The sequence below is a fragment of the Anoplophora glabripennis genome, unplaced genomic scaffold, assembly GCF_000390285.2.
Source record: "Anoplophora glabripennis isolate ALB-LARVAE unplaced genomic scaffold, Agla_2.0 scaffold728, whole genome shotgun sequence".
Lineage (NCBI taxonomy): Eukaryota > Metazoa > Arthropoda > Insecta > Coleoptera > Cerambycidae > Anoplophora > Anoplophora glabripennis.
The window spans coordinates 192,536-208,969 of NW_019417136.1; the positions used below are offsets into that span (position 1 = coordinate 192,536).

General features: G+C 33.3%; 1 protein-coding gene across 1 annotated transcript in view; it reads right to left on the reverse strand.

The window, feature by feature from the left end:
• Nucleotides 1–4,187: 4,187 nt before the first annotated feature.
• LOC108910879 (probable multidrug resistance-associated protein lethal(2)03659) overlaps nt 4,188–16,434 on the reverse strand; it is a 32,473-nt gene continuing 20,226 nt past the window's right edge. Inside the window, exons 6-9 of the mRNA XM_023455960.1 lie at nt 11,535–12,188; nt 10,867–11,417; nt 8,749–8,979; nt 4,188–5,098 (exon numbers count right to left, since the gene is read on the reverse strand). Coding sequence (XP_023311728.1) covers nt 4,188–5,098; nt 8,749–8,979; nt 10,867–11,417; nt 11,535–12,188 — 2,347 coding nt within the window. The remainder of the gene's footprint in view (nt 5,099–8,748; nt 8,980–10,866; nt 11,418–11,534; nt 12,189–16,434) is intronic.

Sequence of the window (16,434 nt, forward strand, 5' to 3'; positions counted from 1 at the left end):
AAAAACGTTTGAAAGCTTGAGAGCCCTTCTATATGTGATTAAATTTTCAAATATCTAAGGGCCTTGGTTTTTGCTGTGCAAAATTTTGAAAATTTGCAATTTTTTTTCAAAATCTGGATTGCAAAATTATTATGCAAAATCTATTGAACCGTTTTTGATGAAATTTGGTGTGAAAATTCTACATAACATGAAGTTTTCTTGAGCCAAGTATAAAGGACCTATACCCAATTTAAATACCCCAAAAAAAATCCCTAAAAAGTATTGTTTTTTAACCCCATTTTTCCGATTTTTTCGATTTTTACCATAATAATCATGATTCATTCGATTTGTAACTAGTCATGTTTTGTAAAAAATTTAATTACAAACATTTTTTTCCTCTTCCATTTTCACCTAAAATCAACTCTTGAAAACATACATAATTAAATAGGAAGAAAAATATGACATTATTCGAATTTTTTTAACATATTGTGCCGCCAAAAGTTAAGCCCACGTTTTTTTTACGCGCATAGAAAAATTTTCATTTCTAGTGATATTTGAAAGCCAAAAATCTCCGTGGATATACGATTCACCCAATTATGGCTTTTTGAAACAGATACCGTCTGGACTATATGCCGCATGTCAAGATCTCGTCACTTCTCAAGTTTTGTTCTTTTTCTGAAGATCTTCAGCGAATTTTTGACGACTAGAGGGTTATGGAGTAATTCTGATTCGGATCCAGAAGGTAAAATTACGTCGAAAAACATGTGTCTCGTGTTAAGATCTCGTCACTTCCTAAATCTCTCCGTTTTGCTGAAGATTTTTAGCGATTTTCTGAAGGTATTCAGCGATTTGCGGAAAACTGCTGGGTGATGGAGCAAACAGACTATGGATTCGTGTTCAGGAGACAAAAATAAACGGGCCGCTTATCAAGATCTCGTCACTTCTCAAAATTCGCCTTTTTTTTCTGAAGATCTTCAACGATTTTTTGAAGACTATATGGTTATGGAGTAATTCTGACATCGGAATCGGATTCAGGATGGAAAATTACGTCGAAAAACATGTGTCGCTTGTCAAGATCTTGTCCCTCCCTAAATTTCTCTATTTTAATAAAGATTTCTAGAGATTTTCTGAAGGTATTCAGTGATTTACGGAAAACTGAATAGTGATGGAGCAAACAGACTATGGATTCGTGCTCAGGAGACAAAAATACACAGGAATTCATATGCCGCATGTAAAGTTCACATAACTTTTATTTTTTGTTGGCCGGTGAATTAATAACAACATAATATTGAGTTTGTTGACATCAAGGAAGTTAGAAGATATAGAAAGATTATAAAAACTGTAGACAAAAGCTATTTTTCCCGACTCGATGACTTTATATTAGAGAGAGAATATTGTTTTAAAACAAACTGAACTCATAACCTTAAAGTCAAGAGCGCACCTAGACCGAACCGTCGACACCAGAACGCACCACGATGGCTGATAATTTATTATTTATTTATGGTTAGAGATAGAGCTCACATTTCAGCAAAGAACCAGACCGGCCGCAACTTTTAACAATTTCATGTTACGGTTTTGAACTCTCCTTTTCTTCTTCACACAATAAATTCACAATTATCATTCTAGTCTTCGATGGAATAAAGAAATAAATGTTAAATATAACGGCGTTTTGCCTATTTGCAGATCTGAGCTACTCAACAACAAAATAGCGTATTCGCTGTGGCCAACCTGACATTCAAAATCTTCTCTATAACTGATGGGTGCGAGGAATGAGACACTGACATTATGTATTTTGTCTCCCTCTTCTTACATCAGTGCGTAACACGAATATGTTTTAGTGCGACGAATTACTGGACATGATAAGATAATTTAACATTGTTTAAAGGAGGTTGTAATATGCAAAAAGTAGCTTATTAATGTGCAGTGTCCGGAAATTAAAAGACTTCACTTGAATTACAACGTCCTTGTGTCAAAATAGACCGATTTAAATTATCTAATATAAAAGAGTTACAAAATCGGCGTCCCAAAATTTACGCAAGAAGAATTTATTTCTAGAAAACACTAGTTTTTAAGTAAAAATTGTAAATTTTTTATTGATTCATAAAGTATGTAGTATAGAGTTATGTATGGAATAGCATATAGGGTAAATGACCTTCACAGCTTTGCTGGCACTTATGCACTATTTTGCCGAAATTTTCCATGATCGTTTTGCATAAATGCAGCTGAATTTCGTTGGTATAAACCTTAGACTCCAAAAAAAAACAAAGAAGAAAGTCCAACGGCGTTAAATCTTATGAACCGGGCGGCCAATTCTGTTCGCCAAAACTACGAGAAATTATACGACCAGAAAATAACTCATCCAGTAATTGAATTGTTTCTCGGTCTGTATGGCATGTTGAAACTACAATAATTGTCTACATCCATATCTTGTAATTTAGCCGCAACAAAGCTGGATTAACATGTCGCGATATGAAGCACCATTAACTGTTATTGCCTGATCAGCCGCATTTTTGAAGAAGAATGGTCTGATGATGCCTCCAATCAAAATCCGCATCAAACACTGACACGTTATGGATGATCAGTGCGTTTCAGTTCTTTAGTCAATTGAAGTTTGTAAGCATGTTGATGCAAATCTACAGTGTGAATACGCCGGCGCCGTAAAGAGCTTCTCGAAATGTACAATTCTTGACCACGGTGCCGAACTGGTGTTCGTGAACTCCCAGCAACACTCTTATTAACTGCTTCGATGTTTTGTGTTGAAAGACTTGTTGAAGGATGGCTAGAGTGTTTAAGATCACTAATTGATCCAGTCTCGTTGAATTTTTCAAATAATCTTTTTACAATTGATGAAATTACAATATTCCGACCACATTTTGTACAAAAATTGCAAACGATGCTGCCAAACCTTCAATATTTTAAAAATATTGCTCAACAACAAACACGCCTTGTTCTTTCGTGTAGCGTTCCATTTTAGTAACGCCGTCTTTTTTCGTTGGCAACACATTACCGCACAAATGGCGCAAAATTCAAATCTTGTACGAATTTTGGAACACCCGATTGTTGCACTTCGCTAAAATACACCGTCCCAAAGAAAAATGTAGGTAGGTATTTCAGTTTTTTACTGCAAACGTCAGTTACAAACAGCCTAGGGTTTGGAGGTATTCTATTCTAATTAAACTCTTTCCACTAAATTTATCAATTTAAATAGTTCTTTGGATTTAGACTAACTTACTCCCATTATAACAATGGCATAAGTATTGCAGCTTTTTTTTTAATCATGGCTAACTGCAACCTTTTTTTAATTTAATAAAATAAAAGCAACTATACCTACTTTTTATTCCTCTAACGTGACGCTCTCATTCACATAATTAAGCAATACGTGACAATATAATGCACTCCTAATAGTTACGGTGAGATGAGGTTTGATATCTTTAATAATAAGGAAGATATAGTCAAGAGAATATTGGATAAATCATTACCACCTTTATCACCAAGGCTTCATATATGATGTGTTATGATGTTAAATGACGGAAGCCCATAACGATGTCATCATTAAATTATGTATTACGGTAAGAGAAATGATGGATCAAGTAAAAAAGAAACTAATCTTAATTAAAAATTGTTTCTTTACATTTCTAGTAGAGATGGGTTCCTCAGACCATACGTCACTGCAAATCTTGAAAAGAGTTTTTTTTGCAGTAAAATTATTTTTAATTTTACCCATACAGACATATATTGAGCAAAACTCAGTTAATATGTATTATTTAATTAAAAATAATAATAAATTTGATTGAGAGATCAAATGGTATCAAATTCCAATTTTGCACAGATTATAAGTGTAGAAGGTGCACAAAAAGTTATTCTACCAAGTCTCCTGAAAAAAAATATGTTTTAGAAATTAATTTTAAAACAGAACTTACTTTTTTAATACTGACATATTTGTATTTGATAAAATTTATCGTTTCTGAAATTATGGTTAATAACAGTTTGAGAATGTGAATTTTAACGCCCTCTATCTCTTTTATCTCAGTTTCTGAATCTATATTCATATAAACTCTTTTTCTTTTCTATTTAGTATATAGGTATTTAATTTACTTTGGTTGATAAGAGTTTCGGAGCCATGTAAGTAATTTTAATCTAAAAATCAACTTCTCAATGTAAAATAGTAATAGATTTTATTTTTCTATATATTTACAAATCACAACAAATTAACTTAAATAATTGATTAAACCCGCCTGTTCCACCATTTTGTAGAACATGCCATCTTTGTTTTCCATCAAACCTACGGGATCATCAAATTCTTTAATTTCGCCTCTGTCCAACACCATTACCCTGTCACATTCCAGAATTGAATGAAGCCTATGCGCAATTGTAAATACTGTGCAATCAGAGAAATTCTCCTTTATGATATCGTGCAATAAGGCGTCGGTTTCATGGTCCATGTTTGCTGTGGCCTCATCGAGAACTACTACTTTCGTTTTCCGTATGAGTGCTCTAGCTAAGCACATTAGTTGCTTTTGACCTGAACTGAAGAATGCTCCGCTGTCGGTGATCTCGAAATCTAAAGTTTTTATCAAGTTCTTGAGATGTAATTTCCCTAAAACCTTCCAAATATCCTCGTCCGCAAATTCGTTGAAGGGATCGATATTGGTTCGAATTGTTCCTGTGAATAATACAGGGTCTTGGGGAATTATAGCAATTTTTGTTCTTAGAAATTTCAGAGATAGAGTTTTTAGATCGACTCCGTCAATTATAACCTTCCCTTCGACCTCGTAAAGTCTAAACAATGTGGAGATTATAGAGGATTTCCCGGCACCAGTTCGTCCCACTATTCCTATTTTCTGTTTCGGTTCCACCTTAAAGTTTAAGTTTTTCAGTACTTTTTCATTGTTATTATAAGTCAGCGTAACATTTTCATATGTTACTGCTCCCTCAGTGGGCCAGTTCTCCACGGTAACACCTCCAGTGGGTTCTTGTTTTATCTCTGTATATTCCAAAACCCTCTCCACTGATGTCATTAGGTTTTCGAGGTCAGCCCATTGGCGCACACCCCATTGGACATGGCCAGCTAACGTAAAGACTTGTGTCAAAACAAGTCCAACGTTTCCAGCGCTTGTATCTGAAAATAAAATATTCTAACTCATTTGGAATTTTTCACAATCTCTTAAAATTAACAAGAAAATAATAACTGAACAATTTAAAGAAATGTGCTCAAAGTAACCAAAAGAATTAACGTTAGTAATCTAATATTATCTTGGTGTGAAGGCAAAATATACGAAAATCATCTAAAAACTTGTCGTTAACTTAATGTGAGTTCCTTAAGAATTGATACATTCCAGAACACTTAATGTTCTCTGTTGCATGAATAGAAATCTTACTGTTTTTCTGGGATACCATAAAACCAAATGTTAATCGATCAACATAGAGAGTTGTAATTGGTTCGAAATCATATTTGTCACTGTCAAATGAAAAAAACACATTTCTTGAACATCGAACAGGAGGATAAATCTGATATTGAAAGTGATATGTCAACCATTATTTCATTTAATAATAAACAGCCTTTTTCAATATTACAGAAAATTTCAGAAAATATCAATCTACGTAATCTGTCAATATTGTTGGTGATAGGATTGAAGTGGTATACCGGTATTTTTAGAATTTGAACAAAGACGCGTTATGATCGCCATATAGCTTGTAATGAACCTGTTTTATTTTTAATTTTATTATGTCTGGATTTAAAGATATTTCTTTTTATTTCGGATTATTTTACCCCGGCGGCGAGAATTATTGATTTTTCTACATATATATCAAATATCCACTCGCGGGTCCGACCGGCCGATACCCCACTCTGACAAGCCGTTGGTCACGTGGAGGTCCCACCACGACTGGTGTCAATCCGGTGGGGATTTGGGCAACAAAAGTCCTCGACATTCCCCGAAACCGACAGTTCGTATCCAGAACTCAACACCGAACAGACGTCCACCGCCAGCAAGAACTCTCCACCGAAGCCAGCCCCGAATAACCAGTGAACCTAGTAAGAATTATTTTCCTTATTATTATCCGTTCCAACCGGGTACAAGTCCGAAAAGATTTGTACACTTTAAGTGTGGAATTACTGTGGGCCCGAGAAGAATATTCTTGGTAACCCACACACAAATTCCACCGTCCGTCTCAACCCACACGACAGTGCAATCGTTGGATTCGGCGTGTTAAACCCAATCCTGACGAAGCCGTCGTGTTTACTACAGCGTTGCTTGGTGTCCCGCACCTTGATGTACGCTGGGTAATAGGGGATATGTGAACCAAGACCTAGAGGTTCGGCGTGCCCACCCAATCTCCGGGTCGTTCCATATAGTATCCGTACGCTTCTCCCTGGTCGGCGTGTATACCCATCAGACCGAGAAGCGTTGTATACAGAGAGTCCGACANGATGAATTTGACACTGGATGTAACATTGCAGTAAAATCACGTGGACCAATTAAAAATGATACACTCTATTGTCGCCACTGTCTTGTATAGAGTCACTGTGGCTAATTCTAATATCGTCCTTACAAAGAAGCTTAATGAAATGCGTAAATGTGATTTAATTGACTTATTAGCGAATCAATGATTACCTGAACAATGAGGGAGTGAACATGGAGTGATCAATAGCTTTGCAGAAAATCTGAGTTAATGCGAATTCGGTTAACGTGAACTGTTCTGTTTTATTGACGTCTCTCATCTACTAGAAAAACTACGATTAATGACGAAACTAGCGCACCATATGCTTGTAAACATAGTAGTAACAAGGGTCTTCTATCCCATCACCTGAGTCATAACGTCCTAGATGTAGGAGGCTGTGCCTGAGCCTAGCACATTGGCGTCTACTTTAAATTTGCAGTGCGACCAAAAGGGACTTCACACTTCACATATGAACAGTTGTCTATGAAATTCAAACTCTGCAAGAGTGACATGATTTTTACTTTTACATGAGTGACAGCGCCTCTAACAACAGTGTTATAAAGGCAGTGTCAGAGTTATAATACTTTTACATGTTTTCACTTTAGAAATACTTCTTAACCAAATAGTTTAAAATTTTCAGAAGAAACATGCTCTCAATTGGACACTAAGCATCCAAAGATGTACTCACATAATTGGATCAGGGCGGAACCAATCAGAAATACCTGAAATTCACATATTTCGAAATGTGAGGGAAATATCAGGGAATTTCTCAAATTGTCAAGATTTTTTTAAAAATTCTAATCACAGTATCTATCTATCTATTTTCGATTTTTTCGTTCGAAATATTTTTAGGTTTTTTGGGGTATCCTTAACAAAAAAGTTCCTATGCAACTTTTCTCTAAAATCTACCGTTTTCGAGATATTAACGATTTTTTGTTCGAAAAAACGCAATTTTAACCATTTTGGTTGTTTTTTTTATCGTTAATAAGGCGCGCGCGCTGCGTTTCTCGGCCGCTCTTGGGCCGCCTCCGTATACTGCGTCTCTCTCGCACTCACTCGAAGTCGTGCAAAACAAAAGCATGCAACTGTAAAAAAAAATAATGTAAACTGTGTACCACTTTTCAGTTGTGATGTAGACTTTTGTGCAAATAAACTAATAGAATTTTTAAGTGAAGATTGCAACTAATATTTATACAGATGTCAAGTAACAATTTTGTATTCAATTAATGAAATATAAATTAATGTACTGTAAATAACTAATAAAGCATTATATAACTTATAAATAATTGAATTACGTAGTTTTTCATTGATTTTCCAAACATGTACCTACATTACTACTGTTTAGTTTTTATAATTAATATCCTAACTAAATTATCAAATTGTTTTTCATGGCAATATTGAAAAAAATTTAAGTTAATTGATCTAATCGAGTATTCCAATAAATATATGTAAAAATACGGGTGATCCATTAACGTGTGATCCATACTTTAGCAAAAACAAAACAAATGGTACGGTTGTCGGTAAATGATTGCAAGTTTGTGTTTGTGAGTTATGATCCTGAACAAGTGTAATCACTAGGCCACTAGGTTACTCTTCTTTCACTAAATAGGAACTTGAAAATAAAGTTTTAGGACATGAACTTCCGACGCCTTCGCACAACCAAATAGAATATAGTTCAATTTATAGATTTATATAAATATAAGCCCTCTAAAATTATTGAAAAAAATAACATTCTCTGGAAGAAATATGATATCTACACCACTGGTATTTAAGGAAGGCTCAAATAAAAAAATGTTAATTTTCTCCAATCATTTTCAGAACACCATGTAAGTATGTATGTCGGAAGGTGGTGGAATGGTTTTTCCACCGCGGCACTTAGGCCTTATTAGGCCCCTTGTACACACTCCTTCATTACTCGAGTACTTTTCTTCAAACCATCCTATTTACTACACGGGTGGCTTGGTGGCAAAGTCTCGTACAGTTTATGCATGATGGCATGGTTTTAAGTTACAGAGATTTTCTTTGCTCTGCTCTCATTACCATTTATCGGGGACCACACGCATGCGGAAAATGTTGAGCGACCCAGGTCTCTGGTAGGCTGCCACAGCCACGTCCACGAACCTGCCTTAGGTCACCCATCCAATTTCCAGCCTGCGTCCGTGATGATTACCTCGGCAGATCGAAATCCACCAGCCAAGACACCCGGCTAGGCGGTCCCCCCACCCTGTATGTATTTTTATTTAGATTTTTTAGTAGAACGTGTACTAGATTCTAGTTGACCCTCGTATTAAAATATATTTTTTGAGATTACATATTTTAAATACTTACCTGTGTCAAGAAATACAAACACTGCCACAACAATGCCGATGAAAATTGAACAAAGAAAGTCCATGAAGAAACCAAAAGCCCTAGTCGCACAGGTTAACGTAAAGTTGGCTGATGTAAATAAGTCTTGATATCTGTCAAATTCTTCGATTAAAATATTTTGGGCCTTATAAGCCCTTATTGTCGTAAGTCCTTCAAGAGATGCATTCAAATGACCCACCATCGGGCTGCGAGCTAAAAATGAGAAATGTAAGAAGTATTACACCATCACCAGTCTTTGCAAATCAAAAATTGTTCCACAAGTTTTATTCTTAAATCTAAAGGTGGATCCACATCAATAAATATTTGCGTTGTGTGTTGTATTTAATACAAATTTGCTCGTATACACCGAAATTTTTATTGATGTGATTTGTGTGTTGGGTTAGACGTAATATAATATTATATGGACCTTTTTTATTTTTAAAGACAGAAAACTGATCGAATTTGTAATGTTATAAAGAATTCACTGCTTTTTAGAATATTGGCTCTCAGGTTCTCGAATTATCTTTAAAAATATCGATATTTCTAATATTAATTCACTAATTTAATAAAATTATTCATTATTTTACATTGACATTTTTAAATACGTAGGGATCCATCTTTTATCATCTAGAAACATTTTATAAATAAATTCCATACATTTTTCTAAGATACCCTTAAAAATTAATTTGACATAAAAAAACTTTTTAATTCGAACTAAAAGATAAAATAGGCATTCCCATCATAAACAAACATTAGTAACGAGACCTGGCTCTCGTGAGGTTTCACTGTTTTACTGTTGGAATGCTAGAACTAATGTGCTTGTAAAATCTCCTGTTTATTTAATGGCTAATAATTATAACCAAATAGCAGATCAGTGTGATTTATTTCAATGTAATGTTATTTATTTGTTAAGAATTGCGTCCGATTATTTCAATAATTTTCAATATTAGATAAAGATTTTGCTTTTTTCCTCTTTGCTGTTTATTTATTGTTTATTTTGTTTATTTATTTGTTTCATTTATTTATTGTACATGCTTACATATAATTATCCACTTATTCTGTCCTGTAAATGTAATGTTTTCTGTTGGGCAATAAATGCATTATTATTATTATTAATATTATTACTATTTTTCAGTGTAACTCAGAAACCGGAAAAATAGGAATAAATTCATAACAAAATTATGTACTGCAATTACCTGCACACAAAAAAAATCCAAACCCAAGAGGGCCACAAATCATTTCCTAAGGAATACGAGATAATACGAAAATGATATACAAGGTGTTTGGAAAAGTTGGTACAAAAGGAGGTGAAAGTAGAGCCAAAAATAGTAAAAAAAAGTTCCTATAAACAGTGGTCCTCCGGACCACCGCTACTGAGATATGGCTCTCCAAAGGGGTCTTATCAATTGGATATTTTTTAAAATAACTTTCTTTCTGATTAAGACAATGGAATGAAAATTGTAGGTAATAATCATACCATAAGGGTCTTTAACTATAATAAGTTTAATCAAAATCGGTTATAAATAAGGACAGTTTTCTAACTACCCTTAACAGAAATTTTTCGAATTGTTTTTATTCCTTTGAATTATCAACCAAATATTATTTTTTAATGAATTAGACTTTTTTGGAGAAAAAATGTCCCTATTTTTTTTTCGAAATCTGCGTAGTTTAATCAGATATAATTATTTTTTAAACAATGTTTGGCTCAGAACAGTAACTTTTTTTTAACATTTTCACATAGCAGGCATTTTTCATGGTGACAGTTTCGTTGTAATTATGGTAATAATTGCCACTTTCGCGTGCTATCATTTAAATTCTTACATTTCTTAGTTATGATCTTTGTGCTTAACTCTGCATTTCATTCGATCATCATGCTTTTACTAACCGTGAANTATAAATGCTAAGAAGACACATTATTTTATTTAGCTGTACATTTAGTTTTCGTCGTACCATATAAAAGCGCACGTTAAGCGTCTCTGCATTAAAGAAAGTTTTCATAGGATTGGCCTAAAATTTTACAGACGGTGAATGGCTGAGTAAACCACCTGCATATTGCTTTAAAAGTACCTATATCTAAGAAAAAAATATATAGTTACTTACTTGCCGCTTCCAGTCTTTTTAAACTTCTCCCTGTAGGTAAATATAGTCTTCTTAAAATAACCAAAATCACAAAGAATATTGCGAATGGAACTAGAAACTTCCAGTTTACTAGTGCCACCAGAAAGATAATTCCGCTCACAGAGAAGGCCACTCTGGAGCATTCAGCAAATACAAATGGTAGATGCTCATCAATGTTATTTAAGTCTTGAGAAAATCGATTCAGTATATTTCCAATAAAATGTGTATCAAAGAACGCCATCACAGCATAAATAATGGTTCGGGACATACGTTTATGAATATTGATAGACGCTCTTCTGCAAAAATCATAGAGTGCGTAAGTTTTTATTAAATCCAGCGTTGTTGTTACAAAAATCATTAGGGAATATAAATTAATTGTGAATTTCTCTTTTGCTCTAGCTTCTTCCAACACTAACGTAAAATTTATGAATGTAGAATTGTCCGTAACGTTTAATTCAGGTGAGTGCCCGTTAATGTGAAATTCTTTTGTAAAATTGGTTTCGAGATCTAAAACATTTTGCTGCTCATCCACCCTAAAAGATATTTGCAAAATTAGTCAGTAGCATTGAGTGTAATTTAAAAAAAAAATGATCTGTGGCTCAACGTCTAGCTATGCAAACGTTTCAAATATTTTCAAGATATATACTCACCATTTGGTGATTAATTGATCTGAATAGCTTTCAGTGCCTTGCGTTACACCATACAAGATTATATTCAGTAACATTAAACAAACTCCTCCACCAAACAGCAGATATTTCTTATAAACTATAAAATCAACTTCTCCTTTTTTGTTTATTTCTCCATAGACCTTCTTCTTTGTAGTCTGTTCTGTTTCTAGTAATTTAGCCTCTTCCCCTTTTTCCTCACCTTCTTCCTCCTTCCCATTTTCTTCAACTACTTCCTTTTCCAAATCATCGTCTTTACACACCAACTCACTGAGGTCCTCAATTATTTTTGCGTCGGGCTTTCCTACTGACTTAATTTGACATTTATCCATTATTACAACATTGTCAGCTTCTTGAATATGGTTAGCGGTTTGAGTAACAAGTATACATATCCTGTCTTTTAGATATTTTTTTATACATTCGTTGAATATGTAATCTTGAACGTGAGCATCTAGAGCTGTCAGGGAATCGTCAAGTAGATAAATTTCACTTTCCTTATAGATAGCTCTCGCTAGATTTACCCTCGCTTGCTGGCCTTTGCTTAAATTCAAACCTCTGTCCGAAACAATGGTTTCATCTCCTTTATCAAATAAATTAAAATCATACTGTAAGGCACAAACTCTTACCACATCTTGATACCTACAAAAATTAGATGTTTGATAATACAGTCACCATAAATACTAGAATTTATATTGCCACTGTTTATAGAGGGTTTCCGCGGTATAAGTCCCTAGTGTCTAATTGTAAAGAATACCGCAAAATAAACTGAAAAATCTCTTGCGACTTAAAGAGGCCTAAAGTTGTTCTGTTGGAATTGACGGCAGCGATTATCGGTAGATGTAAAGTTATAAATGATAATATTTTCCAGTCGAGTTGATATAGGAAACGGTAAAAAGGAATTTTGGTTGAAATTTTGAAATTACGGTTAAATTATTGTATAGTAATATATCAAAAAGTGCTTGCAATAAAATGGTGTGCATGTGTGCAAGTAGCTCTGCAACAAATTGTGAAAAAAATTAGTCCGAGGCTTTTTGAGTGGTGATAAACGTGAACAAAAATATAAGGTAAATAATAACGACTNAGATAAATTTCACTTTCCTTATAGATAGCTCTCGCTAGATTTACCCTCGCTTGCTGGCCTTTGCTTAAATTCAAACCTCTGTCCGAAACAATGGTTTCATCTCCTTTATCAAATAAATTAAAATCATACTGTAAGGCACAAACTCTTACCACATCTTGATACCTACAAAAATTAGATGTTTGATAATACAGTCACCATAAATACTAGAATTTATATTGCCACTGTTTATAGAGGGTTTCCGCGGTATAAGTCCCTAGTGTCTAATTGTAAAGAATACCGCAAAATAAACTGAAAAATCTCTTGCGACTTAAAGAAGCCTAAAGTTGTTCTGTTGGAATTGACGGCAGCGATTATCGGTAGATGTAAAGTTATAAATGATAATATTTTCCAGTCGAGTTGATATAGGAAACGGTAAAAAGGAATTTTGGTTGAAATTTTGAAATTACGGTTAAATTATTGTATAGTAATATATCAAAAAGTGCTTGCAATAAAATGGTGTGCATGTGTGCAAGTAGCTCTGCAACAAATTGTGAAAAAAATTAGTCCGAGGCTTTTTGAGTGGTGATAAACGTGAACAAAAATATAAGGTAAATAATAACGACTGTATCTTGAGTACACACCTCGGTGATTTAAAGAAAATCCAAAGAAAAAAGCCAAATAAATTTGTATGTATTTTAATTTTGTATAGATTTTAACATTTAACCTCACTTTATTTCACTCCACGTGTTCGACATTGTTAGTCAATTTCTGTTTCTTTCTCTTATTATTTACCAGTAATTGATGTTATATTTAATGTTGTATATTGTTATGTCGAACTTATTAAGATTTTCAACGTTTCCTAAATATTTTTTGGTATCTAAAATTTAACGAATAGCACCGATGATGACTATGTAGTCGAAAGCGCTCAGCTAAGATTTTAATAAAAATTTTATACACACTTTAACATACAAATTTCTTTGGCTTTTCTTTAAAAAAATATATAAGGGAACAGGGCTAGCTCGAGAATAGCACTGGAAAATAAATCTGTTGACCACTGCATGATAAAATTAAAAGGGAAGAGAGGATTAATACATAAAAGAACAGGAACCCTTTGGAAAAAGTAGAAAAACAGTGAGAACACTATAAAACAGAGCAAAGATGAAAAATTTGATATAACACTAAGTCTAATGAGGGAAAAGATGAACGACATGAAAAATAAAACAAAAGAGACGAGAAGGGAACATAAGGAAGGAAAAGAAGATGTCCAAAAGTTAAAACTCGAAAGCAATAACCTAGATCAATAGTACAACGAACTAATAAAAGAGAAAGAGGATATAAGGAAAGTGTTAGCGGTATTCAAAAAAATTTAGGATGACCAGTAATTGAAAGAAAAAGAAACAATACTGGTATGGCAGGCGTCATAGAGGACAAAACCATATCTTAGTTAATATGTTCATTGACATATTTCATGGACAGACGAGCATACAGGGAGGAGGTGGAGATGGAATTACAAGCCGAAGAGAGAGTTAGCTGCTATGAAGGTATGTATATGCTATTTCACTCTCGCCGACTTTCATAACAGCCATATCTCTCTTTGCCTTGTAACGCGCCCAGCCGTTAGGAGGCTAACACCAGCAATATATGTTTGAAGGTATAATCCTAAATAAAATACGCAGAAGGAAAAAATGTAATATAATACACTAGTGGAAAAAAATAAAGGATAAAAAAAAAATCTAAATTTTCGGCGATTTTTCAAATGGCTGTATCTTTGATAAAAATGGTCGTATTGGAGTAAAAAAAAGCAATTTGAAGCTTGAAGTTTCTAATTTTTGGATCTTACAAAAAAAAAATTTTCAAGTAATCGCGCAATCTTAATAAATATCATGAAAAAAAATTTTTCGAAATTTTTTTCGATCTTATTTTTGGTGTACGGACTTGAAAAAAAAATTTCCAACTGAACCTTATGGATTAGATAGGTTGTTCATTTAGCTTCAATTTCTTTTTTTTTTATCTCGATACGACCATTTCTCGCTGAGCTATCGGACTTTGAATGAAAATGGATCATTTTCTCTTTGTTCATCGATATCTCAGAAACCAATGGTTGCACAGAAAATCGACGGTGGGTTTCAGAAACTTGAATGAATTCTCTACAAGGTCCTGGCACGGTTTTTTAGAAAAAAATTTGTTTTATCCCTAACATGACTGAAAAATTGTAAAAAATAGGACTTTTAGAGGTCTTTTTTTTCATGATATTTAGTCCAAGCATTATAGATAAATGCTTACAGAAATTATTACCTGGTCAAAAAAAATTTGACCGTATAGAAAATTAAATTTGAAATCGAGTTTCTTATTCTTTAAACTCTATCCAAAATGGCGAACATGGTTTAAAAAAATCGCAAAGTTGCAAAAAAACGGTTTTTCTAAAATAACTAAAAAAGTATAGCACCCATCGAAAAAATTTAAATGAGAAAGTTGTAGGTTTTAAAAAGATCTATTGACTGATTTTTTTGTAAGTATCGATTGCTTTGTTACTTTTGGAGATATCTCGAAAAACCGTTAAAAATCTTCTTTTCTCTTCTTCTATAACTCGTTTACATTTACGTTCCCATATTTGCTATTTACTGCAGGCATAGCCCGCGGCAAGCTAAAAAAGTACATTTTTGAAACTTTTAAAATATTTATTATTTTTCGATATATCGATTTTTTGAAAAAAAAGGCGCTCTTGAAAATTGGCTAGATCTTCTCAGCGTATAGACCTACAGTAACGATTTTCAGTTTATTTTCTTCGTAAAGAGTTATATTATCATGCTGTTAAAAAATGTTTACGATTTTATTAATTTTAAGGCTCAAAAAATGACTGAAAAAGGTGCACTTTTTGTGCATATGTTTTTTTGAAATAACTATTTCAATTTTTATTTTATGAAATGACTTTTAAAGAAAGAAACTGCCGACAGTTTTTCACGAATTTAAAAAAAAAATGTTTTTCTACGACCTTCTGAAGCCGAGATAATTTTTTTATTTAAAAAAAATTTTAAGGACGCAATTAACATTTTACAGCGATGCGCTTGATGGAGGATAATATTGAATAATTATATTTTCAAAAAAAAATAGTAGTATATGTTTACATGATTTTTAGTATTAGTAATTGAGTAATAAACTGAAGCGTGCAAGCGCTGAATGCGCCAGTTGGACCGAACGGGGAAGTAAGGGGAAGCGGCGCGCGCTCGCTCTGAAAACTGATGACGTGGAGTCTAAATGGCTCGCGTTTCTAAAATTTTTACTATCTCCGCTTCTGGACCACATACAAAAATTCTTTTGTACTTAACCTGGAGTAGCTAAACACGAATATTATAGTCATTTTCGCCTTAGAAGCAAAATAGTCCCCTAAATTTTTAGTTTTTATTTAATTTACATTTTTTTTGCATTTATCGTCATGTTAATAATTAATAATATTACAGTAGTTTTCGTGTAATACCTTAATTTTTTTGCTTCATACTGACGTTGTACTTGTTGCTGGCTTTTTAACAATTACTTCATCATTTCAATAATTAATTAATTTTGGTGCAAAATAAGTTTAAAGAATTTAATTTATTTACAAAAATATTTAATAATTATACAACTATGTATAAAATATCTACAAAATTATTACAATGAAAACTAACAAGTATCCTATATAAATAAAATTATTTATCGAATGAAATTATTCCTTTCTTTGTGGGATTGTCTTTTGATTCATTTTCTTGTTCGTCTTCCATATTTTCGTGAAGAAGTAAAATAAAAGAAAAAATATATATAAGTTATATAAAAACTAAACATTTACGGGAC